General features: G+C 43.5%; 1 protein-coding gene across 5 annotated transcripts in view; it reads right to left on the reverse strand.

The window, feature by feature from the left end:
- Positions 1 to 18,144: 18,144 nt before the first annotated feature.
- Positions 18,145 to 26,149, reverse strand: part of RPGRIP1L (RPGRIP1 like) — a 375,908-nt gene continuing 367,903 nt past the window's right edge. For all 5 annotated transcript variants that reach the window (XM_029608561.1, XM_029608562.1, XM_029608558.1 and 2 more), the window contains one exon: positions 18,145 to 19,432. In XM_029608561.1, coding sequence (XP_029464421.1) covers positions 19,338 to 19,432 — 95 coding nt within the window. In that variant the 3' untranslated portion in view covers positions 18,145 to 19,337. The remainder of the gene's footprint in view (positions 19,433 to 26,149) is intronic.

Genomic DNA, 26,149 nt, shown 5'->3' on the forward strand with positions numbered 1-26,149 from the left:
TTATAACAAGGTGTTTTTAATGCCATAGTTGATTAAAAAATTTAGTTAAACCTGCTGGTATTCAAAAAGGAATACAAGTAGCTTGCTGTGAGAGCAGTAAGTGATGAACTGGCTCTTTCACCCATGGAGGATAACTTTCAAAACAGCTCATGTGCACCCACATGTATGTGTGTATGGGCACACGGTAATTTACCACTGTATTTTATAACGTGTGCAAATGATATGCACAGGTTATAAAATATGAGTACATCTGGATGCACATATGCTTGCATATCTAAAAACCATGATCTGCACAAGTTTGGATTTATCCAGCTAAGTAGCTGACATAACCGCATAAATCCGAAAAACGCTTATCAGATAATAAGTAGTGCTTTTCAGCTTTATCCAGCTATGTAGGCCTGCTGCTACTTAACTTGATAAATTGGAAAATAGCTGGATAAGTGTTGCTATTTATTCAGATAATTCAAATCTCTCCGTCTAAGTAACAGAAAAGGCACTACTTAGCGAACTGTACACCTAAATCCCATACTTGATTTGGCAGATTAATTTGAAAATTACCTGTGTCTAGGGCAGGTGTTGAACTTTATAAATTTCTACTCAGTCAAATGATTTCAGTCTTTTTAGGGTTTAATGTCAGTTTAAGTTGCGATAGTTCTTGTAGTATTGCTTTCACAGAGAGTATCAAAGCTGTGTTTTCAAATGATCTGGAGGGTGGGATGTAAAACTGTATGTCGTCAGCAAACAAGAAGAAAGTTATTCCTAGCTTCGTCAGTAATTTACACAGTGGGAGCATGTAAGTATTGAACAGTGTTGCTGAGAGGGCTGAGCCTTGAGGGACACCTGTATCACTGGAAAGTGTCAGATATATGGTTGCCCAGTTTGGCTTGGAATGTTCTGTTAGATAAAAATGAAGAGAACCATCTGAGAACCGTGCAGTAGATCCCTATGTTTCTCATCTAATGGCATAACAGTGTCAAAGGTGGCTGTTAGGTCAATTAGCACAAAACAATAAGATTCACCTACATCAAGCCCTCGTAAAACAGATTACATTAATGAGAGGAGTAATGTTTCAGTTGAGTGATGTTTCCTCAATCCAAATTGATTTGGGAAGAGAATATTTTGATCTTCCAGGTGATTTACAAGTTGGGATTACACTGCTTTCTCAAGAACTATTGCTAGAAACAGCAAGTTGGATATTAGACGATAGCTGTCCTAGTCGTCATTTCTACCAGTCTTATTTTTTAGGATCTTTAATCACTGCTTGTTTTACTCTATGTGGTATAATTCCTTCTGAAAGTGAATGATAAAGGTTGTGATTGTTGGAGTGATAACTTGGTGTTTCAAGGAACTGGCTGGTATTGGTTCAAATGGATGAATAGCAGGTTTAATTTTAGCAATGATTTGACTGATTTCCAGCTTCGATACTCTTTCATATGTTGATCACTTAACTATGTCATTTGAGACTTCAGGTGTTTTTGCGGGAGAACTGATAGCGAATTGTATTTTTCAATTTATTGATTTTGTCTATGAGTGCGGTGGCATATTCATTGCAAGAGGCTTTTGTGTAGTTGTAGTTTCTCAAGATGGAAGATGTCAGGTCTTTAATTAAATATTTAACAGTCTCAAAGAGCAGTTTTGAATTAAATATAAACCTGCGAATTTGTTTAGCATAGTAATATTTTTTTGCTTTATTGGTTAGTGTACGGTATTTTGTAAGTAAAGATTTATATTTTCCTAGGGATTCAGCAGATAGGCATTTCTGCCATTGTTTCTCTAATTTTCTAAGGTTCTATAGTGCTTCTTATGTTTGGAGTTATTTCTTTCTTTGTTAATAGTTTTCATCTGGACAGGACTAAGTTTTTCAGCTATGTCATTGATTACACTGGGGAACACAATTTTCGTTGAGTTACATCTGACACTTGTTTTTGACTAACCTTTGACATCTGAATCAAAAAATGACCCCAGTTTTTCTCTATCACATCAACTTTTTAAGGTACAGGATACCCTCCCCCTTTGTCCCAAAAATCATACAAAATGTACATACAAAGGAAATAAAAGAACTAATTTCCTGAATATACTGTTTATTTAGAGTTATTTTATTCATACAAAGGTTATATATTGTTACTGTAAGTAAAATTGTGTACAAGTAGTAAAGTTCTGCTACCAAACATACATATTAAGGTAAAAATATATGCTTATAGCTTTTCCGGCAGTGTTCAAACTGTGGACAATCTCCCCTGATGCTCCAACATCAGCCATCATATGTACATCCCATCTACCCTAATACCGTGCCTCCATGACCTTCAAATCTTTGTGGAATCGTCTTGCTCATCACTGACTGCACCAAGGTTTTTCGGGAAGTCAGCAAGATGGCTATGCAGAAAATGCACCTTGATGCTCATGTTGCAACGAAGCATTTTGAAGCTCTCCGAGAGTTTCTGGACAATTTCAGTGTAATTCTGTGCTCGTGTATTTCCAAGAAAGTCCTTGACAAGGTTTTTGAATGACAGTGGTTGTAGGTAGGAATTAGAACAATTCTGGCACTTAACCGCAAAGTGCGAAAAAGTTATCGCAGTTTGCGGTAATACCTATGTGAAGCGCTGAGATAGCGCACTTTGCGATAAACAGCCTATTACCATAAAACACGCCCCTTTTCCTATTGCATGCGATATTTAATGCATTTTGATAAATCCAGGCCTAAGATAGGCTGTAGAGAAAAAACTTGACGTGATGGAAGAAAACTAACTGCAGTTTTAAAATCAGCATGCCTATTTAAGTCTAAAACAGCTGAAAAATCGAACTCAACAGGAATTATGTTAAAAATTGTTCCCCAGTGTTATCTTATACCAGGAATCAAATGCTGATGTGGAATTGGTTTGATTTAGTTCATGGATCTTATTTTCTGTTGCTTCAGCAAGTACTTCCATCTCTGTCTTTTTCCTAAAGACAATAAGTCTGGGGATGATGCTTGTCTAAAGGGGGTGGAACTTTACGGCAATCAGGGATGGAAAGTGAGGAATGCAGTGTTCCAGTTGTTTCAGAAATCAGAATCAAGGCTTGAGATAGAACTGAACACTTCCATAAACACATATTGCTAGATAGTGCAGTCACTTTAAGAACATAAGACTTGCCATGCTGGGTCAGATCAAAGTCCATTGAGCCCATCATCCTACCTCCAACAGTGGACAGTCTAAGGTCAGAAGTACCTGACAGATCCCCAGTTGTTCATCTACTTCTTGTATCTCTCTCTAGGGATAAGTGCTGGCTTTCTCAAGACAACTAACTTTTTTCTCCCAAAGAAAAAAAAGTCTCCTCCAATCCTCTTTGAACCCTATTATGTTATTGCCTTGATCATATCCTCTGGAAACAGATTACATAGCTTTATTGAGCTTTATTGAGATTTATTTGAGTGAATAAAATACTTTCTATGATTTGTTTTAGTGTAATTTGAAAGGGTAAATATGCATTCCCTATTTAACCATTACAACCCACTCGTGATTGTATAATACTTAATCATATCCCCTCTCAGTTGTCTCTTTTCCAAGCTAACAAGACCTAATATGTTTAAGCCTTTTTCCATATGGGAGCTTTTCCATCCCCTTTATCTTTTTTATCACCCTTCTCTATACCTTTTCTATGTCCGCTATCTCTTTTTTGAGATTAAGTGACCAGAAATGCACACAATACTCAACTCGCTTACTCAAGGGAGATTGTGAGCCCTTGGGTCACGGCACAGCTCAGGGAGGAGCCCCAAGATATTCCATGGGAGGTGAGTGTGTACAGGCACATGTGGAGCAGGAACAAGACTGGACCGGAAACAAGGCAAGGAACATCAGGAACTGGAACAAGGCAGGTTCAGGCCTCCACTGAACCTACACGCACCAGTGAGACCCAGCAATGCAATGCTGGTCTCAAGAGTAGCCCTCTAGCCACTCAGTAGCCCTTCTGGACCCACCGCTTGGGAACGATTAGTGCATGAGACCAGATGGAGGCTGAGGGCAGGAACAAGATGAGACATGGATTGGAACTAGGTTATTTGGAGGACTCGGACGAAGACTCAGGATACTTGGAGGACTCAGGATACTTGGAGGACTCAGACAAGGATTCAGGATTCAGCATTAGTACTAGGTGAGTACTGCATCACAGCGTGCCTTACAGAGCCACCTATGGCTGGTTGCGGACCATGCCGGAAGCGAAGCAGACTCCAGGCGAGGCAGTGGAACTTGAGACCGGGAACATGTCAAAGATTCAGGAGAGACCTGCACTGAGGCATACCCTACACAGCTGCTCGTGGCTGGTCACGGACCACGCTGAGGCAGAGCCGGTTCTGGCAGATTCTTGGGCATGGACAGAAGCAGACACAAGGTACTCCAAGACCGGGACAGGATTCAAGACTCTGAGCTTGGCATTAAAAACCGGAGCCTTCCTGAGGCATGCGCTGCAGACATGAAGGTAGGTCTTGTGCCACGAAGCGCCCTACATAGCCCCCTCTGGGCTGGTCATGGACCATGATGGTGGCACACCAGGAAGCATAGACAAGCAAGCAAGGACCAGGATTAGAACATGAAACATCAGGGATGTCTGGAACATCAGGAACATCTGGACGAGGAACATCAGGACTGGACGAGGAACAGGTGATGAAGGAGCTCTGATGAGGGACGAAACCAGGATCATCAGACAGAGGAGACAGGAACATGAAGAACATGGAACACAGAGCCATCTGGACAGGAGCAGACCATGGAAGACCTTGACTGGAGAAGAAGAACATGGATGACCATGGAACCCGAGTCAAAGGCCCTGAAGAAGTGAAGCTGAGCTGGACTAAGGAGCAAGCTAGGACATCATCCTGTGGGGCCGCGGGCTTTTCCCGCCTCTGGCCCTTTAAATATGATGACGAGGCATGCGCCCGTGCCTAGAGAAGCCCAGGGAGGTAGAAGCCTACAGTGGCGTCCTGACGCGTGGAAGAGCAAGGCTGGAGGTGGCTTCCTGCTGTGAAGAGGTATCCTGGCAGCAGTGCTCAGGCCGCGAAGGTGGAGTCAGCAGAGGCGGCTTCAGGGCCGCATGGGAAGAATTCTGCGGCGGCTTGCAAGCCGCGAAGAGGAACATTGGTGGCGTCGGGCTGGGTGCAGCGGTAAGTGAAGAACCTGCTCGTGGGATGGGCTCCGCGAGCAGGATTGTAACACCTTGGATCTAATCAAAGGCATAATATTTTCAGTTTTGTTTTCTATTCCTTTCCAAATAATTCCTAACATTCTATTTGCCTTTTTGATACATTGAGCTAAAGATTTCAAGGTATTGTCTACAAGGACTCCAAGGTCATTTTCCTGGTTGGTAACTCCTAACACAGAACCCAACATTGTGTTCCTGCAGTTGGGATTATTTTTCAACTATGAACATCACTTGGAATTTCACATTAAAGTGCATCTGCCATTTTCTGTAGATGCCCAGTCTCCTGGTCTCATAAGTCCTTCTGCAATTCCTCACAATTTGCTGTTTTAATCACCTGAAACAATTATTTTTTTTAATAACTATTTAAACAAGACACATACATTTCACAATGAATCATGTGGAACAATAAGACTGTAATCATTTATCACATAATTTAATATACAGAGACCATGACCCAGTTCATCTATCAATCCTCTCCCCATGCCAAGCCTAATATGGAGACCAGATGTCTTTACAGATTGTTGCGATGCTGCCTGCGGATCTAGCCGCTCCTTTTTGCAGCCTGGAGGCCCTGCAGACTTCGCCACCTTCCTTGCAGCCTGGGCGCCGCCTCCTCCTGCTTCTTTGTGGCTAGGCCACCACCAACATTCTTCTTTTGTGGCCTGAAGGCCGCCACTGACTCCGCTGTTTCTTCACGGCCTGAAGGCCGCCTCTGATGTCCTCTTCCGTGGCCTGGAGGCCGCTTCCGACATCCTCTTCTTACAGCAGGGAGCCGCCATCAATCTTCTTCCTTCGCGGCAGGGAGTCGCTCACGTCGGGGCCTGCTTCCTCTTCATTCAGCAGGCCATCGCTCTCCAAGGTCCTGCCTCCTCCTAGGCGTGCGGCCGCGCCTCCTTGAAAGGGCCAGTCCTCCTGGCTCCTCTTTGTGATGTCATCAAGGCGTTTCCTCTTCAGCCCTACAAAAGGGCTCAGCCTTCAGCCAGTCTTCACAAGGAGTTGGTCATGGACCTCTCCTGGATCTTCAGTTCTAGCTCTTCATTCCAGGAGTCCTCCATGACCCCTCTTCACTTCTTCAAGGCACGCTGTTCCTCATTGATACTCCTCGTCTTCGCCCATGGTTCCTGAAACTTTGTCTTGATCTTCAAAACATGTCCTGGTCTCTTGACAGATCCCGTTCTCTTGTCTTCAGATGTCTTGATGTCTCCTTGTCTCCAGATGTCCAAACTTCTCCCTATCTCCGGATGTCCAGTTTGCTTGTCTGCGGAACTCCAGACTTCTCCGTCCTCTGATGTCTTCGTCCGTCATGTTCCAGACGTTCCTGTAGTCCTCCTCTCTAGAGGTTCCTGATGTATGCCTTAGATTTCCAGAGGTCCCGGTGTCCTTTTGTATCCGATGTCCTACATTCCAGTCCTAATGTTCCTAGTCTCTGTTCCAAGTCCTGACCTTGATGTCCTGAGTTCCAAGTCCTGATTTTGATGTTCCAAGTTCCAAGTTTTGAACCTGATGTCCTTCGTCCAGTCCTGATCCTGAAGTACCATCAGCTCCAAACTCCGGGTTCAGCTTCGCTCGCCCCGGAACTTGTCTCCAGCTGACTTTTCCTGGGATTAAATCCGTATCAATCTGGTGTCCATTTCTGGTAGCTGGAGTCCTCTTCCGGCAGGATCTATCTTCGAGCACTGCCCAAACTCCTTCCTCATCCTGAGCCTCAGTCTTGTGCTTGTTCCGCTCTTCGCGTGGTCCACAACCAGTCTCTTCAGGTGGTGTAGGGTGCACCATGGGACAGGGTGGTCCATGACCAGCCCTCGTCAGCTGTGTAGGGCGTCCTGAGGGGCAGTGTCTGTCAAGTCTCAGAGTATCCTGAATCCTTGTCCTCGCTCCTTCCAAGTTCCAAGAATCCTTGTCTCGTCCCATCTGAGTTCCAAGTTCCAAGAATCCGTGTCTCACTCCATCTGAGTTCCAAGTTTCAAGTCTTTGTCTGAAGTCCTTCCAAGTCTTTGTGTGAGCCTTTCCAAGTCTTTGTCCGAGTCCTTCCAAGAGTCCTCGTCTGAGTAACCAGAATCCTCTCCTCAGTCTACATCTGATTTCCTTCCACGTATGAGCATCTTGCTTCTGAATTCCAAGTTCCCAGTGTCCTCATCTCGTCTGAGTTCCAAGTTTCCAGCATCCTTGTCTCGTCTAAATTTCAAGTTCCAAATGTTCCTGTCTCGTCTGAGTTCCAAGCTCCAAGTATCCTCGCCACGGTCAAGTCTCCAAGCCTAGTCCAATTCTGAATTCCCGCCTTGTTCCTAGTTCCAGTACCGTCGCCTGTCCTTGACCTCTGTCTGTCCTGCCACATCGGCTGCTCCCTAGTGGCTGGTCCGTAAGGGCTATCGAGTGGCCGTAGGGCTACCCCAGAGACCAGCATTGCGTTGCTGGGTCTCTACCAGTTCATGCAGGTTCGGCGGAGGTTAAGGCGGTGGTCAGTCTGCTCCTCCCATGCTTGGATACGTCTTGCCTGCCGTGGCGCTTCCACGGAACTCCTCTCTGCAGTCGCGTTGTGGTCCAAGGGCACACATCTCCCCGGAATCGGGAGCGCTCCCTCCAACAGGTTCCAACAGTACACTCTCACTCTCTGTCTTAAAGATACTGCAATATGAAAGCACACAAACAGCATCTAGAGATTGAATACAGCCCAGATAATCTGTTGTGTTTCTGTAATAATCAGTACAGAGAAAGCAAATACCCAGTTAATAAATAACAGGTGGGTGTTCTAGCATTCCTTAGATCATAAATAACCAGAGATATCCAATTCCGGGGTTTAATTTTACTGTAAATCATCATCATGAGTCACCTTCGATATGAAGGTTGGCAACTATTATGTGTCAGTTTTCTGTCCTTGGCTTTCCTCTACTTCATCCATTTTTAAGTTCTTAACATAAGAACATGCCATACTGGGTCAGACCAAGGGTCCATCAAGCCCAGCATCCTGTTTCCAACAGTGGCCAATCCCGGCCATAAGAACCTGGCAAGTACCCAAAAACTAAGTCTATTCCATGTTACCGTTGCTAGTAATAGCAGTGGCTATTTTCTAAGTCAACTTAATTAATAGCAGGTAATGGACTTCTCCTCCAAGAACTTATCCAATCCTTTTTTAAACACAGCTATACTAACTGCACTAACCACATCCTCTGGCAACAAATTCCAGAGTTTAATTGTGCGTTGAGTAAAAAAGAACTTTCTCCAATTAGTTTTATATGTGCCACATGCTAACTTCATGGAGTGCCCCCTAGTCTTTCTATTATCTGAAAGAGTAAATAACCGATTCACATCTACCCGTTCTAGACCTCTCATGATTTTAAACACCTCTATCATATCCCGCCTCAGCCGTCTCTTCTCCAAGCTGAAAAGTCCTAACCTCTTTAGTCTTTCCTCATAGGAGAGCTGTTCCATCCCCTTTATCATTTTGGTTGCCCTTCTCTGTACATTCTCCATCGCAGCTATATCTTTTTTTTTAGATGCGGCGACCAGAACTGTTCACAGTATTCAAGGTGCGGTCTCACCATGGGGCGATACAGAGGCATTATGACATTTTCTGTTTTATTCATCATTCCCTTTCTAATAATTCCCAACATTCTGTTTGCTTTTTTGACTGCCGCAGCACACCGAACCGACAATTTCAATGTGTTATCCACCATGACGCCTAGATCTCTTTCTTGGGTTGTAGCACCTAATACGGAACCTAACATTGTGTAACTATAGTATGGGTTATTTTTCCCTATATGCATCACCTTGCACTTATCCACATTAAATTTCATCTGCCATTTTGATGACCAATTTTCCAGTCTCACAAGGTCTTCCTGCAATTTATCACAATCTGCTTGTGATTTAACTACTCTGAACAATTTTGTATCATCTGCAAATTTGATTATCTCACTCGTCGTATTTCTTTCCAGATCATTTATAAATACATTGAAAATTAAGGGTCCCAATACAGATCCCTGAGGCACTCCACTGCCCACTCCCTCATCCCAGATTGTACTCTGTTTACTTCTAACTCTTTTGTACCCATAGCATGCCCATATGGTGCGGCCGGCTGCAGGCTATCGCCCGACCGTCCCCTGCTTCCCCCCCCCCCCCCCTCACCGCCCCTCTAGCGCAGGGTTCATCATTCCACATGGAATGATGAATTCCTGGCCTAAGTTTGGGATTTATCAAGTCAAAGCGTGGGTTTTGAATTTTCCTCTGTGGTAGCACCTCCAATTTATCTGGCTAAATGGGGAGCAGAAGTGTAGTGTAGTGGTTAGAGCAACAGGCTGAAAACTGGGGAAGCCAGAGTTCAAATCTTACTCACACTCCTTGTGACCTTGGGCAAATTACATAATCTTCCACTGCCTCAGGTACAAACAAGCCTGATTTACTAAGCTTATTTTCCATTGACACAGAATGGGGAAAAAAGCCTTGGTTATTCAGATCCTTATATTGCTGGAGAACTATCCAAAAGTTAGTTGAATAAATGAAAAACAAACTCCCATAAGAACAAAACAAGTGGCTGAGCAGCAATAATTGTTCCCTTCCCAATCAATAAAAAATGGTAGTAGGCTGAGCAGCACCCTTCCCGCACATAAATCCCGGACTCTGCGCACATGGCAAAACAAAGTGCTCACAAGCCGTCAACTCTCCTGCCGATACCCTGTCCAGCTATGACTCTGGTGCTGGCCAATGCAAGAAGACAAAGAGAAAACAACCTCACCAGCAGACTGCATCCCAACAGTGGGTTCTCCAGCATAAACTCTTCCTCTAGTAGCCAATAAATAGGCCCAACAGGGCCACAAACATCTCACCTTCTGCTCGCAGCTGAGCCCCAGTGGGGCTGTGAACATCTCTCCTCTCACCCACAACCAAGGAACAGGCCTAGCAGGGCAAGAACACCTCTCTCCTCCTGCCTGCAGCAGAGGAATAGGCCCAGTATTGCCCCTGCATTTACTCCTCACTTGCGGACAAAGAAGAGGTCCAGCAGGAATCCAGTAGCGCCTCCCCTCCCGACCGTTGAACAAGAGGACCAGAGAACCACAACATATCCTTTCCCACCTGAAGAAAAGGTCCAGTGGGTCACCGTACGTCCTCTTCTGCTAGCAATTGAAGAAGAGTTAGGGCCAGTTAGAGCCAGTGAATGTGTGTGTGTGTGTGTGTGTGTGTGTGTATGTGTGTGTGTGTGAAAGAGAGAGCCAGTAAATATGTGAGGGAGTGAGCCAGTGAGAGTGTGTTTGTGTGAGGGATAAAGAACCAGTAAGTGTGTATATGTGTTTGTGAGGGGGGAGAGAGCCAGTGAGTGTGTGAGAGCTTGTGTTAGCTTGTGTTTGTGTGAAAGTCTGTATGCATTGAAAGAGGGAGTGTGCATGAAAATGATGTGTGTAAGAGAGAAAAGAAAATTGGTTCTTACCTGATAATTTTTGTTCCTGTAGTACCACTGATCAGTCCAGACTGTGGGTTATGCCTCCCTTCCAGTAGATGTAGACAGAGAAAAACTCAAAAGATGCCTTCTCTTAACCAGGCGTGCCTCCTGCATCCCTTCAGTCTTAAGAATATCCAAGCAAAAACAGTAATATTAACCATAACAACGAATCAAGCAACAACTGTTATAACGTTAACTTCTTTTGGTTTTGGAGTAGTGGCTTGCAATTGTAAAAGCAACATGTAGCTTCCATTCTTCTGCTATAGCTGTCTGCAAAAACAAGTGAATATGAGCGCGTACTCTACAAGAAAATCCCTGTGTGGGCGTCTGGACTGATCCGTGGTACTACAGGAACAAAAATTATCAGGCAAGATCCAATTTTCTTTTCCCTGTACGTACCCGGATCAGTCCAGACTGTGGGATGTACCACAGTCTGGACTGATCACTACCACTTAGATGTTCAGGCCCCAGAGGTCAATAATTTTGGCAGTGGGGTTCTTCGCGCGGGAAGTCGAGAGTCCCGCGCAAAGAACCCCACTGCCAAAATTATTGACCTCTGGGGCCTGAACATCTAAGTGGTAGTGACGAGCAAATGTATGAAGTGTCTTTCAAGTGGCCGCTCTACATATCTCTTGTGGCGATACCAGCTGGCATTTGGCCCACGAAGCCACCGGAGAGCGAATGGAATGTGCCTTCAACCCCTCGGGGACAGGCTTTCCTTTACAAATATAAGCAGATTCAATAGCTTCTTTCAACCACCGTGCAATAGTTGGCTTAGATTCTTTCTGACCCTTTTTAGGACCACTCCACAATCCAAAGAGATGATCTGAAAACCTGAACAGATTCGTGACCTCTAAATAACGCAAGAGCACCCGATGCACATCTAATTGCTGTAGTTCTCTCGCGTGCGGCTTCGTAGAGGACAAACTGGAAAAGGCCGGGAGCTCTATTGACTGGTTTAAATGAAAACTGGAAACCACCTTAGGTAAAAAAAGGAAGGAACCATGCGAAGTGATACTCCTGACTCCAAAATTCTCAAGAACGGTTCCCTGCAGTAAAGAGCTTGAAGCTCCAAGACTTTTCGGGCCAAGCATATAGCAATCAAAAACACCATTTTTAAAGTAACATTCTTCAAAGGAGCCTTTTTAAGGGGCTCAAAAGGCAGAGCACACAAAACACGAAGGACCAAATTAAGATTCTATGAGGGACAGACCGGACAGACAGGAGGTTTCAAATGCCTGACCCCTCTGAGGAAATGCACAACATCCAGATGGGAAGCTAAGGAAGTACCCACCAGGGAACCTAGGGCTGCCACCTGTACCTGGAGGGAATTAAAAGATAAACCCTTCGCCAAGCCGGCCTGTAGAAAGGCTAAGATATGAGTCACAGAAGCCTGTCTGGGGAATAACCCCTGATCCAGACACCACATTTCAAAGACTCTCCACACTCTAACATAGGAGAGGGATGTAGAAGTCTTCCGGGCCTGCAAGAGGGTAGTAATTACATCTTCTGAATATCCTCTCTTTCTTAACCTGTGCCTTTCAGAAGCCAAGCTGCTAGACAAAATCAATCTGCCTGGTCGAAAAATATAGGGCCTTCACGTAGCAGATTGGGGAGATGACAGAGTCTGAGAGGTCTGTCTACTGCCAGATTGACCACATTTGCGAACTACGGGCACTGGGGCTACTCCAGAGGTACCAGAATTATGGAGCCTGGATGAACCTCTATCCAGTATAGAACCTTGCCTACTAGAGGCCAGGGCGGGAACACGTACAGGAGAACCGACTTGGGCCATGGGAGGACTAAGGCATCGACTCCCTCTGCTCCGTGATCCCTTCTGTGACTGTAGAACCAAGGAGTCCATATGGGGATCGCCCCCACCGATGCACGATGAGATCCATTGCTCGATTTGACAGCTCCTACTCCCCTGGATTTATGTGTGTGCGGCTGAGAAAGTCCATCTGAATGTTGTCGGAGCCGGTGATGTGAGATGCCGCCAATAGAGCTAGACGTTTCTCCGCCCAGGTCATGAGCTGTTCCGCTTCGTCGGCTACGGCCTGACGGTTGATGTAGGTCACCATCATCGTATTGTCGGAAAGAACTCCGACCGCTCGATTGTGCAACAACGGGAGGAAGTACCGCAATGCCAACCAAACCGCCTTGGTTTCCAGACGATTGATCGACCAGCTGGCCTCCTCCTGAGTCGCCCTGGACTGAGCGGGATTGACAGACTGCTCCCCAACCAGAGAGACTGGCATCTGTGGTCACCATGATCCAAATCCTGAACTTCAAGATCTACCCCGTGACTCAGGTTTTGAGGGCAAAGCCACCACCCTAGACTGTACCTGGCAGGATCAAGGAGCGGCAGCAGGAACTGGAAGTCCTCCGACTTGGGGTCCCAACGGGAAAGTAACGCTCGTTGCAACGGTCTCATTTGAGCAAATGCCCATGGGACCAACTTCAAAGTGGATGCCATGGAACCAAGAACTTGAAGATAGTCCCAGGCTTTGGGGAGTGGCAGCGACAACAAGGGTTGAACGTGCTCCATCAGCTTGATAACTCGGTCCAGTGGGAGAAACACCTTTCCGAGTCTGGTATCGAACTGTGCTCCCAGGAAGTCCATTACCTATGACGGAACGAAGTTGCTTTTGGCTTGATTGACAACCCATCCTAGCGACTCCAGAAGATTGACCACTGTTCTGACAGCTTGTATGCAGAGGTCTCTAGACTTTGCTCAGATGAGCCAGTTGTCCAAAAAGGGATGAATTAGAAGCCCCTTTTTCCTCAAGGCACCATTACCTTGGTGAACATGCGAGGGGCCATAGCCAGACCGAACGGCAGGGAGCAGAATTGGAAATGCATACCTAGAATCATGAATTGCAGAAACCTCTGATGATATATGTGGATGGGAATATGTAAGTATACTTCCATCAGATCCAGGGACACTAGAAATTTGCCCTTGCAAACTGCGGCGATCATGGAACGTAAAGTTTCCATCTAGAAGTGAGGTATTTTGAGGGCTTTGTTTACCTTTTTGAGGTCTAGAATAGGCCGGAAGGATCCCTCCTTTTTGGGGACCACAAAATAAATGGAATAGCATCCCATTTTCCAGTCCTTTTGGGGAACCTCCGCTATTGCCCTTAGGGCAAGGAGGCGGTCGAGAGTCTGCCGAACAATTTGAGCCTTGTTCCGAGTACTGCAAGGGGAGACCAGAAAGAAATCTTGGAGTGGCCAAACAAATTCCAAAGCGTAGCCGTGTTCTACAATGCTTAGGACCCACTGATCGGAGGTTATCCTGACCCATGCCCCGTGAAACCGGTAATACGCTCCCCTACCCGAGGAACCGAGGGATGGGCCAGCCTGATCTCATTGAGAAGACTTGGAGGTAAGAGATGTAGCTGAACTTGTTTCGCGGGTGGATCTGCGCCCACGAAAGGAAGAGTTCCAGAGCTGCTGTCTGCCGAGAGGTTGTCTCTGCGCCGCCAGCTGTGGTCTGCCCTGCCGGAATCTCGTTGTCCTCGAAAACGAGAGCGAGCGGCAGGAAAACCTCTGGAAGGTTTTGGATGGTCCTTCAGGAGTTTGTGAACTTTGTTCTCACCCAGGGGGACTTTATCAACTGTTCCAAATCATCCCCGAAGAGAAACTTTCCCTTGAAAGGCAACGCCCCTAATTGAGCCTTGGATGAAACATCCACTGACCAGTTATGCAACCAAAGGAGTCGATGGGCAGACACTGCTGAAGACATGGTGTGAGAAGAAGTTCGGAGGAGATCATACAGCACATCTTCTCCATAGGCCACTGCCGCTTCCAACCGCTTGGCCTGCTCCAACTCTCCTGGTGTCAGATCCCTGAAGGTTAATAATTGTTGGACACAGCGGAGGTTGGCCCGTAGCATATAGCTACTGCACATCGCCGCCCAGATACCCAAAGTCAAAACTTTGAAGATCCTTTTTAAGAGCACCTCCAGCTTTCGATCCTGCAGATCTTTAAGGGCTGCCACTCCTGCGAAGGGAATAGTGGTTCATTTCGTCATGGTCGATACGGAAACATCCACCTTAGGGGACTTCAAGAGCTCCAGAGACTCATCAATTAGAGGATAAAGTTTATCCATAGCCCTTCCCACTCTTAACCCGGCATCTGGTATGTTCCACTCCCGGGTCATCAGCAGTTGCAGCATGGGATAAAAGGGAAAGGCCTTGGCCGGAGTTCATAGTCCCGCTAGGACCAGATCCACAGAATCCTGCGGGACAGCATCTTGGGGAAGTTCAACCCACAGTTCCGATAAAACAGAGGGAATTAACGGCTCTAACTCCTCCCTGTGGACCACCTTAGGGTCGTCGCCATCCAAGGGGGACTGTTTTACCATGTCTCTTCTGCCCCTGTGGGAGGCAAGGGTAGAGACAAAGTGTCTACAGCCCCGCTGTCTGTTCCACTGGAAGGAGCAGACACCCCTGCTGCGGACGAGCCACTAATTTGGCGACCTGCAGAGACACCAGAGCTTCCACACGTTTTACAAGCTTTGAGGGGGGCTGAGAAGGCTGAGTGAAATGTTGAGCACCGCTCTGCTGAGCCTGTGTAACCAAAAAGGCTTTGTGCATAAGGAGCACAAAGTCCAAGAAAAAATCAGAATAACCCGGTTCCTCCCCTACCAGGGGTTTGGGCCCATCATCCAAATGCTCCTGATCTGTTAGATCCATCCCCAGGGTTTCCATCCACCAGGGAAAGATCGGGGGGGAAGCTCCCCTGCCCCCATAGCCCTTGCTTCTGCATCTGCAAAAGTTAAAAAAATGGCTGCCGTTCCCACGCTGAAGGGAAATGGATCGGCCCAGGTTTCCCGAGGTGCTGACCTTTTAATCGCACCTCGGGGCTTAGAAAGGCTGCTTTTGGTATCTGGTAAATTTTAAAAATTGTAATTTGAGTTTAATTATTGGATGTTGTATTTGTCTGTTGTTTTGAAAAATGTCTTTATTTTTAATATTTTTGCTGCTTCATATTTCTTCATTTTATTTGATGTTTAATGAGGAATGATGATGTTTCCGTTTTTACATTGTTGCTGTGCCTACAGAGTCTCGCTTGGTGCTGTTTCCAATTTAATTTTTGTATACACTTTTCTATTTATACTTTATGGTCTCTTTATTCTGTATTTGGTGAAGGTCTGTCTGTGTTCTGCATGTGATTGAGGTGAGGTATTCTGCTAGCATGCAGTTTTTATGTAGGGATTTATAGCGGCCTGGTTCTGTTTTCCTAATAGGAGGTGTATTGGTATATTTGCAGTATTGTCTTTTCATAGGTAGGATTGCTACTGTATATGCTGATTTGAAATATTTTATTGGTTTGGAACATTTTTAAGCATTTAATTATTTGATATTCTATTAATTAGAAGTTTTGAAATATGTATTCTTTTTTTTAGTACAATTTTACTATTATGATTGAAGTTTTATATTTCTTGATTTTATTATTTGTTGCTACATTATTCTCTCTTTTTAAGGGTCTGTCTATATTCTATAGCAGCTTTAAGGGAATCATTTGTCCCTGAAAATTATTCTGCTGTGCAATAAAACAGGACATAGACAGTGTCAGATCTGAAAGGCTCAATGTTTGACAGGCTACCCTAATTCTTGCTTCATGATCATTTAAGTAATGGAGAACTATTTTCATTAAAACAGTTAAATAAAACTTTAAAAATCTAATATTATTTGCACTATTCTTGCTCAGGCACACTGGGCTCATAGCACACAAATTTGAACTAAGCTTATAAAAAGTTGAACCAAAGAAATTTTTTGCTCAGTCCGTCAAAAGTTTGAGGGAACACTTGGGCCATTGGGTGCAGGCAGCTGTCAGGTATTACCAGGCAGAGGCTGGAAAACAGAAATGGAAGAGGACCCAGGAGTGGAGCTCAAGACCAGGATCAGAGCTGAGAACCAGAAATGGAGCAGGAAACAGGATACAGCAGGAACCAGAATATGCAGTTATAGGCCAGGCAACATGAGTATCACAGAGAAAACTCTGTTGGACCAGCAAAACTCTGTTGGACCAGCAAAAATGTGTCAAGCTAGGGCTCCTTATATGCAGCCTTTATTTGGGACATACCTAATGCGGGTCCAACAGGGAGCCTCTGGAGGAGGGGCTCCTTACTTCTGCTGAGTTTGAATTCCTACAGGATTCTTGCAGAATTAGAGTCACTGTGACTCCACTGCAAGATTCCCTGGCTTTGAACTCCAGAGGCTGCAGCTTCAATGCCCACTGCCCCTGAAAAGGTCTTGGAAAGGGGTGGGGATGAGTGAATTTGGGGGCAGGAGAGAAGCTGCTACAATTACACTGGGATTGGGGAGGAGGAGTGGCTTCCTGGCCTTTTATTAATTATTGGGATGGGGGGAAAGTAAGAACTGCTTAATCTGCTACTATTTTTTATTGATTGGAGGTTGGGGGGAATTCAGCCCTGGCTCCCCTGCTCAGTTTGTTTTTTCTTACATTCAATAAACCAGGGAGTTTTCTTACATTCAATAAACTCTGCAGCTTCCCAGCTTACTGAATGTGGACCTGTAAGTGTATACTTTTCAGGAGAAGAAATCAAGCTGGGACTGATTAATAATCTAACTTCTTATCTGCTCAATATTCAACTTCTAGGCAGATAAGAGATTGGTAAGTTAATCAATATAGCTAATGTCATGTAACCTGCTTCCTGATTTAATGAGACTCTAAGGAATGTAATGAGTAGCAACCTAGAGATAGTCAGGAGTATTGAACAAACTGCATTTTCTGTTGGAAGTAATCAATAAAATCATGGCTAAATGGAAAAATGACTACAGTTTGATAAGTATGATTATTTAGGATAGCATGACATTAAAAAAATAATAAGAACCTCCTGGTAAAATACCACATATGCATTTTTGAAAAGCCACTCTCTTAATCTCAGTGTTGAATCAGGCTGTTTTAAATTAGTGTCATGTAGGGTAACAGTCTTAACAACAATATAACAGCACATATCCAGAGAAAGCTAGTAACTGGCCAAAAATGAGCTAAGAATTACTCTAAGTGACAACAAACATATGACTATTAGGAATGGAGTGTTTAGTTTGCAGTTGTTTGTGGTCTCTAGAATGTTCCAGAGGAATGAGTTGCTGTGAGGACTTGCCAAGCCTTGATGAGAGCTACCCTGTGCCTCAAGATGGTGGGCCTTGTGATAAACAGGCCTAGCAGTAGATAGCAAAACGTAGAGATGTCTGCAGTTAAAACAGATTCCATTGGCTTCACAATGTACATCAACAAATTAATATTGCATGGATGTCATTTCAAGATGAAGAGCCATTATTGAAGCCGTTAAAGCACAGATGGTTCAAACTATACGCAGATATTCATACTTGCAATTTTGCATTCTAGCTTTCTTTTTGCTGTTGAACTGTAATGAATTGTCTCATAATCTATTCCATCTTCTTGCCATTAGTAGGCTTTGAATGTTCACAAGTTGGAGCAAAGAACTCATTTTCCAGAGCTTTAATCACACAAAGAGGGAATGCTTAATTCTCTAAATGAAATGGGCTGTGATCAGTGAAGCAGAGATTTAATATATCACGGCAAATTAGGTAGATTTTAATAAATTACTTATCTCTCTGAATACTTTACATATGCTTATGAAGGAACAACGTCTGTTTGCAAACAGTGAGAACTGGCTGTCTATGAAATCCTTTGAAAAAATGACAAAAAACTAAATTAAAAAATGAAAGGCATTATATCTGTGTTCTCTGGAGACAGTCCTTTGGAAGCATCGATTCACAGCCCCATTTTAAAAAAATTCAGTTCAATCCTGCATGGATATTAGTTAAAAGACAGCATATTACATTTCTAAGCTAAAGAGTGGATGCTGTTTATTCATCTAGGCACATAAATCACTGTAAAGGCTCAATGCTTGATATAAGTTTCAGAAGTAATACAATTTGTAAATGGTACATACCAGAGATTATTTTATTTCTTTCAATTCTGTTTTTGGAGGCTTTACGTGCATTTTTTCTATTCTTTTTTTCATTCCTTCATGTCCCCAAATCATCAGTATAAATATCAGATCATAATGTTAGTGGAAAGGAAAAAAGTTAGTTAAAATAAAACAAGCTTACAATGAGTCCTGTGTCTCTGCTCCTTCTTAATATTTAATTGATAGAAATTGCATGCATCAAAGCAAACCCATACTGTGATTTAATGTGCATAAAATGGACATTAGCATTTTAAAGAGGCAGATTAACACATTAATCCAAGTAATTTTCATATATTGCTTCTAATAAAATCTTCCTGGTATAAAAGCTGTAATGAGTCTAATCACAGGCATTTCATTTAGTAGGGTGATTAGGGATAACATAAAAGCATATTTTTAATGATCTTGCTTAAGATTTTGATTTTTAAAATTCAACATAAAAAAAACCAAACTGATTTTCATACATATTACCACTTTCTGTAGTAAAAATACTGAAAATGCAAATCCCACACATCATTCAGTCATGTAGGTATGAATTATTTACAAGCATTTCTCTATTGTGGAGTGATTGGTAGTCTATGGGGGCCACGCATACAAAACATATTGAAAAAATATACAAACATTACAACTACAAATCAAGTATCCTTTTTGTGTGAATTATTCATTAAATGAAGTAGTTACAAACAAGTCATCTTCAAAGAGCTGCCAACCATCTATTTGATCCAGGAGAAGTAGCTTGCATACACACACTTTTCATGGCCTTGTATCGACTTAGTGTTCCTTAAAGACTGAGTGCAGAACACGGAGAGCTTCCACAGTTACTTTCAGTTTTCCAATAACTTCACTACTGGATTGAGAATAAAAAACTAGAGAGAAAAGAAGAGAAACTGTTATTCCTTTACTACTTGCAGCTGTCCAGCATTCTCTCTACAGCGAGTGGGAGCCCGTCAACATCTTCCTCCCATCAGGTATGCTCCAGCCATCCTGCATTTTTAGAACTGCATGGGGCCCTACAGTTTTCCGAAGTTACTGACCTTGCCCAGCTTAAACCTTGGGACACCTAGAGCACACCTGGTTGAAGGTGAGGGGTGGCGAAGCAAGCTCATGAGTGGAAATGTTGCTACTCTGGACTATTTTGAATTTGTGGTGACAGTGAAAATCTAAGATGTTAGGTTAGGGCCCTTCCATGGACACAAACACACTTCTCTGTACTTGAATGCCAGGATTTTATTTATAACGCGATCTGTGACTGCGCGTTTTAATCTGAACCTGCTCATGCCAGGCTGCGCAGCCACAAAGTCTCACCTTCCAGCTCCACTGTGCACCCCAGCTATTAAGCTGCCAGAACATTAGAGGCCTTTCCCAGCAACCCCTTTTTGAACCCCTGAGGACCAATTTGGATCCTTATCCTAGGCTAACAAGAGTCTCAGGCTGCCTCAGTTTAAAAGTAGGGCACTGGCATCGGACCAGATGGATCCCGGTTTGAAGCCTGCCACACTGCCTTTTGCCCTGACATTAGATTGGGGTTATTTTAGGGAGTGGCTCCTTCACCGTAGTATTTAACTGTGCGACTTGGCATACAGTAAATGTAAATGAGTAGAAAGACAACAATACTTTCAATCTGAACAGACTCAATACATTTGACAGTTATAATTTCTAAAGTGAAAGGATTCACTTATGTTTGTTGTCCAATGACAGCAGCTCAATGGCATAGCACATATAGGTCATGTGACCTGAGTTACACACATTGGTGGCGAAACATCTGTAACGCTTTCCAGAAAAAGCTTTTCAGCATGCATGGCCATGGATCTGCATGACAATAGAACAACTGCTACCCAATTTTATAATAAGCAAAGAAAGAAAGGCAAACAACAACAAACATATCTTAAAACACAAGTCGGCCAACATCCTTTCTACTGAGACAAACACGACTGAGGGAGTTTAATGTTTATGTCGTCAGAAGGGATTTTGGCCAATTTAGGGGTAGATTTTAAAACTTACGTGCTTCCCAGCGCGCACACCTGGACATGGCTATTTTATAACACTCGTGAGTCAGCAACGCATGTTATAAAATACGAGGGGCATGCGCACATGTGTGGCGGATTTTAACATCTGCGCGCACGGCCCAGGACTCACGCACACAGGGGGGATACATTTTTAATTTACGTGCGGTGACACGATGGTCCCTTTTCCTAGTTCCCTCCCAGCCTGCTCCCCCTCCCCTAACCTCCCTTCCCCTCTCCTCCTCACCCTCCTCACCCCCCCTTTTTTTTTTTTACCTTTTAATCGGCAAGTTACTTCAGGGTGCAATCTGAGGTAACGTGCGAGCCGGAGCCAGCCGGCATGCGAGGCTCCGGGGCAGCGAGGAATGGCACTGTCCCTGCCTGCCCCCAGGACCGCCCCATCATACAGGCCTGGCTCTTGTGTGTGTAACAGGGGTTACGCGCGCGGCCGGGCTTCTTCTAAAATGCGCACAGCTTGCGCAAGGCCCGGCCGCACGCACAACCCCCTTTTTTACACGCGGGAGGGTTTTAAAATTAGCCCATTTGTTTTTAAGATGCATTTAGACATTTTAGGATACATGAGATAAATGCCAGATGTAGAAGTTAAGTATGGCAATCCAGGGTTCCTAGTGCTGCAAGTCCCCTGTGATAACTTTATCTGTGTTAGTTCATTTTATCTGTGTATTTAATTTATTTCATACCGCCTCTTAATTTTTAATACATGCTTGTATTTTAGTTCTTATTTATTTTTGATTTTAAACATTTTAATTATTTTTTTGATTGTTATTTTTTTACCCATCTAGAATTGTGCATAAGTAAATTATAACTATTTGAAATAAATAAATAACATATAGAAGAGAAATATGGATTGTGAGGCTCCATTTAACTGCTACTAAAATGGAACCAGGGACAGTCTTTGAAGGTGATGATTCTGAACAACTAAACAAATTTCTGTGATAATGGAGAATATAATAGATTGAATTCACAAAATAAAGAGTTACAGATTACCAGAACTGGATGGTATCCATACCATAGTCCTGAAAGAATTCAAACATGAAATAGCAAACCTGATGTTAGTAATCTGTAACCTATTATTTAAAACAAACACAATACATGAAGACTGAAGAACAGCCAATACAATGCCTTAACCACATCCTCTGGCAATGAATTCCTCAGCCCAATGGTGTATTGTGTAAAAATATTTTCCTCATTTTATCAAAGTTACCCCTCCGCTGTTACCTCTCATATCAAATCATGCCTTTCACTAAGAATTAGATCTAAAATGGCTCCCACTCTTGTTGATTCCTGAACCAATTGCTCAGTGAAGTAATCATTTATTTCATCCAGGAACTTGGCCTCCCTAGCATGTGCTGATATTACATTTACCCTGTCAATTCTGGGGTAATTGAAATTTTCCATTACTACTGTACTGCCAAGTTTGTTAGATTCCCTAATTTCTTGTAGTATTTTGTTGTCCGTCAAATTATTTTAGCCAGGTGGATGGTAGTATACCCCCATTGCTTTACTATTTCCCATCACACATGGGGATTTCTACCCATTTAGTCTCCTGCAAGATCTTTATCCTGTAGGACTCTATACCATCCCTAACATAAAAGTGCCAGGCTCCCACCAATTTGATCCACCTATCATTGTGATATATCTTGTACCTTGGTATAGCACTGTCGCATTGGTTATCCTCCTTCTACCAGGTCTCTGAGATGCCAATTATGTCTACCTCTTTATTCAGTGCTGTACACTCTAACTCTCCCATCTTACTTCATAGACTTCTGCACTGTCATGCAGACATTCTGAAGTATGTTTTCAGTTTGTATTAACATCCTGCTTACCAGTTAACAGGGATAATTTGGAATTTTTTTACCTCAAGTCGTTCTTTACTTATAAGCATCTTGACTATTTTTGCTTTTATTAGAACCTCTTGTTGGGATGCTCTAATTCTCCTGTTTCATTAGAATCTTTTGATGATATTTCCCTCCGAACCATGTGCTGCAGAGCAACTATCAGCTTTCCCCTTTGTACTAGTTCAAAAGCTGCTCTGTCTTCAAACAAGAAAACAGAAGACAGGATGACAAACCTGGACATAAACACATAGAAACCCAGGTAGAAGATGAGCTTTATTTTGAGGAAAGACAGTAATGTATGGCCTGAACTCCATGTTACAGTCATGTAAATCTATTCTAAGAAGGCTGACATCAAATTGGCTACCAAAATTATCACTACCCAAATAGCATAAGCTCTGATATGACTTCTAAAATCAATCATGTAAAGAATTAACAATGAGGAATTCAAACTGCTAACTAATTAGAAAAGGTACATTTTCCCATGGGAACATACCACCACATCTTTCTTTTCTTAAAATAGTGGACTTTCAAAGGAGTTTGGTCTGTCAAGTACAAGGCCATATTCTACTTGTAAAATGGAAGTCTGATACTACCTTAGAGAGAAATTAGGAATGGATGCAAAGCATCATCTTTATATGATGAAATTTAGTACAAGATGGATTAATCAGTAAGGCCTGAAGCCTACTGAGTCTGCAGGCTGGAGTGACTACCATGAAAAATACAATCTTCCAAGTCCAGTACTTAAACTCAGAGGCTCAAAGGAGTATTTCATCAGGTTAAAACCATGTTAATGTCTCATGACACTAAGAGGTACTTTATAATGCTTCACATGAAGCAGACCCTACATACATTTTACAGCTAAAAACTGGAAAGAAATTGGGTTTCCTGTCTTCAAAGTAGCTGAAAACATCAATTACAGTTAAATCAACCCTAATGGCGAATTTCTTTAAACCAGATTCCAAGACAGATAGACTGTATTCTAGAAGATTTTGTATGGTACAAAAGTATGGATTTATAGACTTTCCCTCAGCCCTGAAGGTAAATATCCTCAATTTTAAAATGTAAACCCACATTGTAGACTCCTTTTTATACGCCTAAAGAAGTTGAACACTATTACAACTCTATCAATACCCACTCAGAATCCAAACTTGAAATGCTATGTAGAAGATTGGATGGAAGAATGCCATGGTTCTCAGTGATTAGGCTTTACGAGGATCCTACACTGATGGATTCTATTATGAATATCTTTCAGAAGAAAAGAAAACCACACTTGTTTTGGCAAATATGGGGCAATGAGAATTAGGGAAGATCTGTCTCACCTCAGTTTTATGAGCAATAGCAGGGACAAGAAAAAACAGTGGGATGCTCCAGGGGTCTGTACTGGGACTGGTGCTGGTACTGTTTAACCAGTGACGGATTTATAGTTTTGCTGCCCTAGGCACTGTTGGGCCCCCACCTCCTATCGCTCCTGAAGGTCAGTCATCAGGGAGCAGAAGATCTAAGGAACAGACCCACAGTTTTCTACAGCAAGAACTGGAAAATTCTGAAGCACATTGACAATCTTTTATGTTACATTTGTAATGACCCTTTGGGATTCATTATGAGTTTGACCCTAGTTCTAAGTCCTTTTTGATCTAGGTTAGAGATGGGTAGCAGAGGGAGGGAGGGGTGGTACCATTTTGGAACAGTTCTTCCAGTGAGGTTGCTGGAGTAGCCATGCCCCTGGGAGTATAACAACAGCTAAGTGCTGCATTTTGAGTTAAGAGTTCAGAAGAGTAGTAGTATTTTCTAAGCAGCAGTTTTGTTCCCTTTATAAGGTACTAGGCCTCCTGATCTGGATCCTTACCTTAATTGGAAGGAGGCAAGTATTTGCCAGTGCTGGCCTCAGTGTCCTTTATGGCTTTTTGGACTCTTGATTTTTGGGATTTTTTTATGTGAGAGCTCAGATATGCTTGGGTCATGGGAATTTGAGTACTCCCTGTCCCTATCCCACACAGCATAGACTGGAACTGAGGTGACTTGCTGAAGAAGAGTTCCAGAGTTTGTAATTTTTGTGACGATTTTTCCAGGAATTACTGGGGAGGACGTTTGTGGCCACCCTTTCTACTAGAGCTGCTGTGTTCCCTGCTGACTGGACGTTTCCTAAGAAAGATCCTACTTGTAATCAGAAGAGGAGAACTGTGAGTAAGAAATGTGTTGATATACATCTTAGGATCCACAATCGGAGTCTTCAGCCTGGGGAGAAGAGCTAACATTTGGGAGACTGTGCAAAGACAGACATTTTTCCTGCCAGCGATTCTGGAAGGGGAATTTTCCTGTCCACCTAGAATACCTCTATCCACGTGTGGAATCTTACTTTTTCCAAAGTCCTGGAAGTTGAGCGCTTACCTGGCCCATTACTGAGACCCTTGGACAAATTAAGAAAAGTTTGAGAATTGTGAAATTCAAGCCATACACATATGCCAAGATCTGACGTGGAACGTGCCGATTTTACCATTCAAGAATTTATTCAGAAAAGATTTATTTTGGTCATTCTACCTAAGCCTCCAGTGTATTTAATTGGCAATCATTTCCATTAACTGATGCCTCCCCATGGCAATGACTGAAAGACACCCCTGCCACCTTGGGCCTTGGAGAATTTATTCCTTTCCTCCACTGGAAAAGGCCCTGAGCCCTAGAGAATTGTGAGAGAGAGAGCTTTGGAAAATGGCTCTGGGATCCCCGTGTGTCCCTGTCTTCTAAGGCATCCACCAAGCAGGGATTACAATTATTTAAAACTACAAAGTTGTCCAAGCTTGCTTGCATCTGTAGAATTTATTTTATTGCATAAAGAAAAGAGATCACAAGTATTGGTTCAGGGAAGGTAGGAGGCCAAGGGATGGGGAATTAAGAAGGAGAGGGTAAGAGGAAAGGGGTGGGGATAGGAGAGTAAGAACTGGGGAAAGAAAGAGGGGAGATGGGGAAGTTCAAGGAAGAGGGAAGGGAGTTGGAATTTGAGATGGGGAAGAGGAGGAAGAAAGTAGAAGGAGGGGTTCAAAAGAGGAAAGATCTGGCATTAGGGTTTCAAAGGGAAGATTATAGGATATGAGAGAAGGGAGAGGTAGGGAGGAAGAGCGGTTCCAGAATCTGGGGAATCAGATCAAGAGAAAGAAGATCTAAATTGTAGTGGGGAAGAGAAGATGGTCCTGTCCCTCCTTGCATCCCTCGCTAACTTCACACCCAATCTACCATATATATATACACACCTCTGACAACTATCCCTTCTCTCTGTTTCTTAAACAACAACCCTGCCCCCTTTTCTCATTCCCCTCTCTCCCAGCCAAACCCCTCTCATCATCCTCCAATGATCGCCCACTCAGCCCCACTCCTAACCTCCCCAAAATTATTCCTTTGTTCTGATTGCTCTAGGCTCATCCCTCCTCTCTTCTTCCCTACAGCTGGATCAAGAAGCAGAAGGCTGTTCTCTGCCAAGTGAGATTCAATACAGCTGGAAGGCACAGGGCCTAGGCACAGGCCCTTGTGTCTATTGACAAATACAGGCCTGTGTTTAACATTCATAAATTATCTGTAAAAGGGAAAATGTGTAAGGTGATCATATTTGCAGAAGATGCAAATTTATTCAAAGTTGTTAAAACATGAGCACATTGTGGGGAACTACAGAAGGACCTTCAGAGACTAGAGAACTAGGCATCTAAATGGCTGATGAAATTTAATGTGGCTA

The sequence above is a fragment of the Rhinatrema bivittatum genome, chromosome 7 (assembly GCF_901001135.1).
Source record: "Rhinatrema bivittatum chromosome 7, aRhiBiv1.1, whole genome shotgun sequence".
Classification (NCBI taxonomy): domain Eukaryota; kingdom Metazoa; phylum Chordata; class Amphibia; order Gymnophiona; family Rhinatrematidae; genus Rhinatrema; species Rhinatrema bivittatum.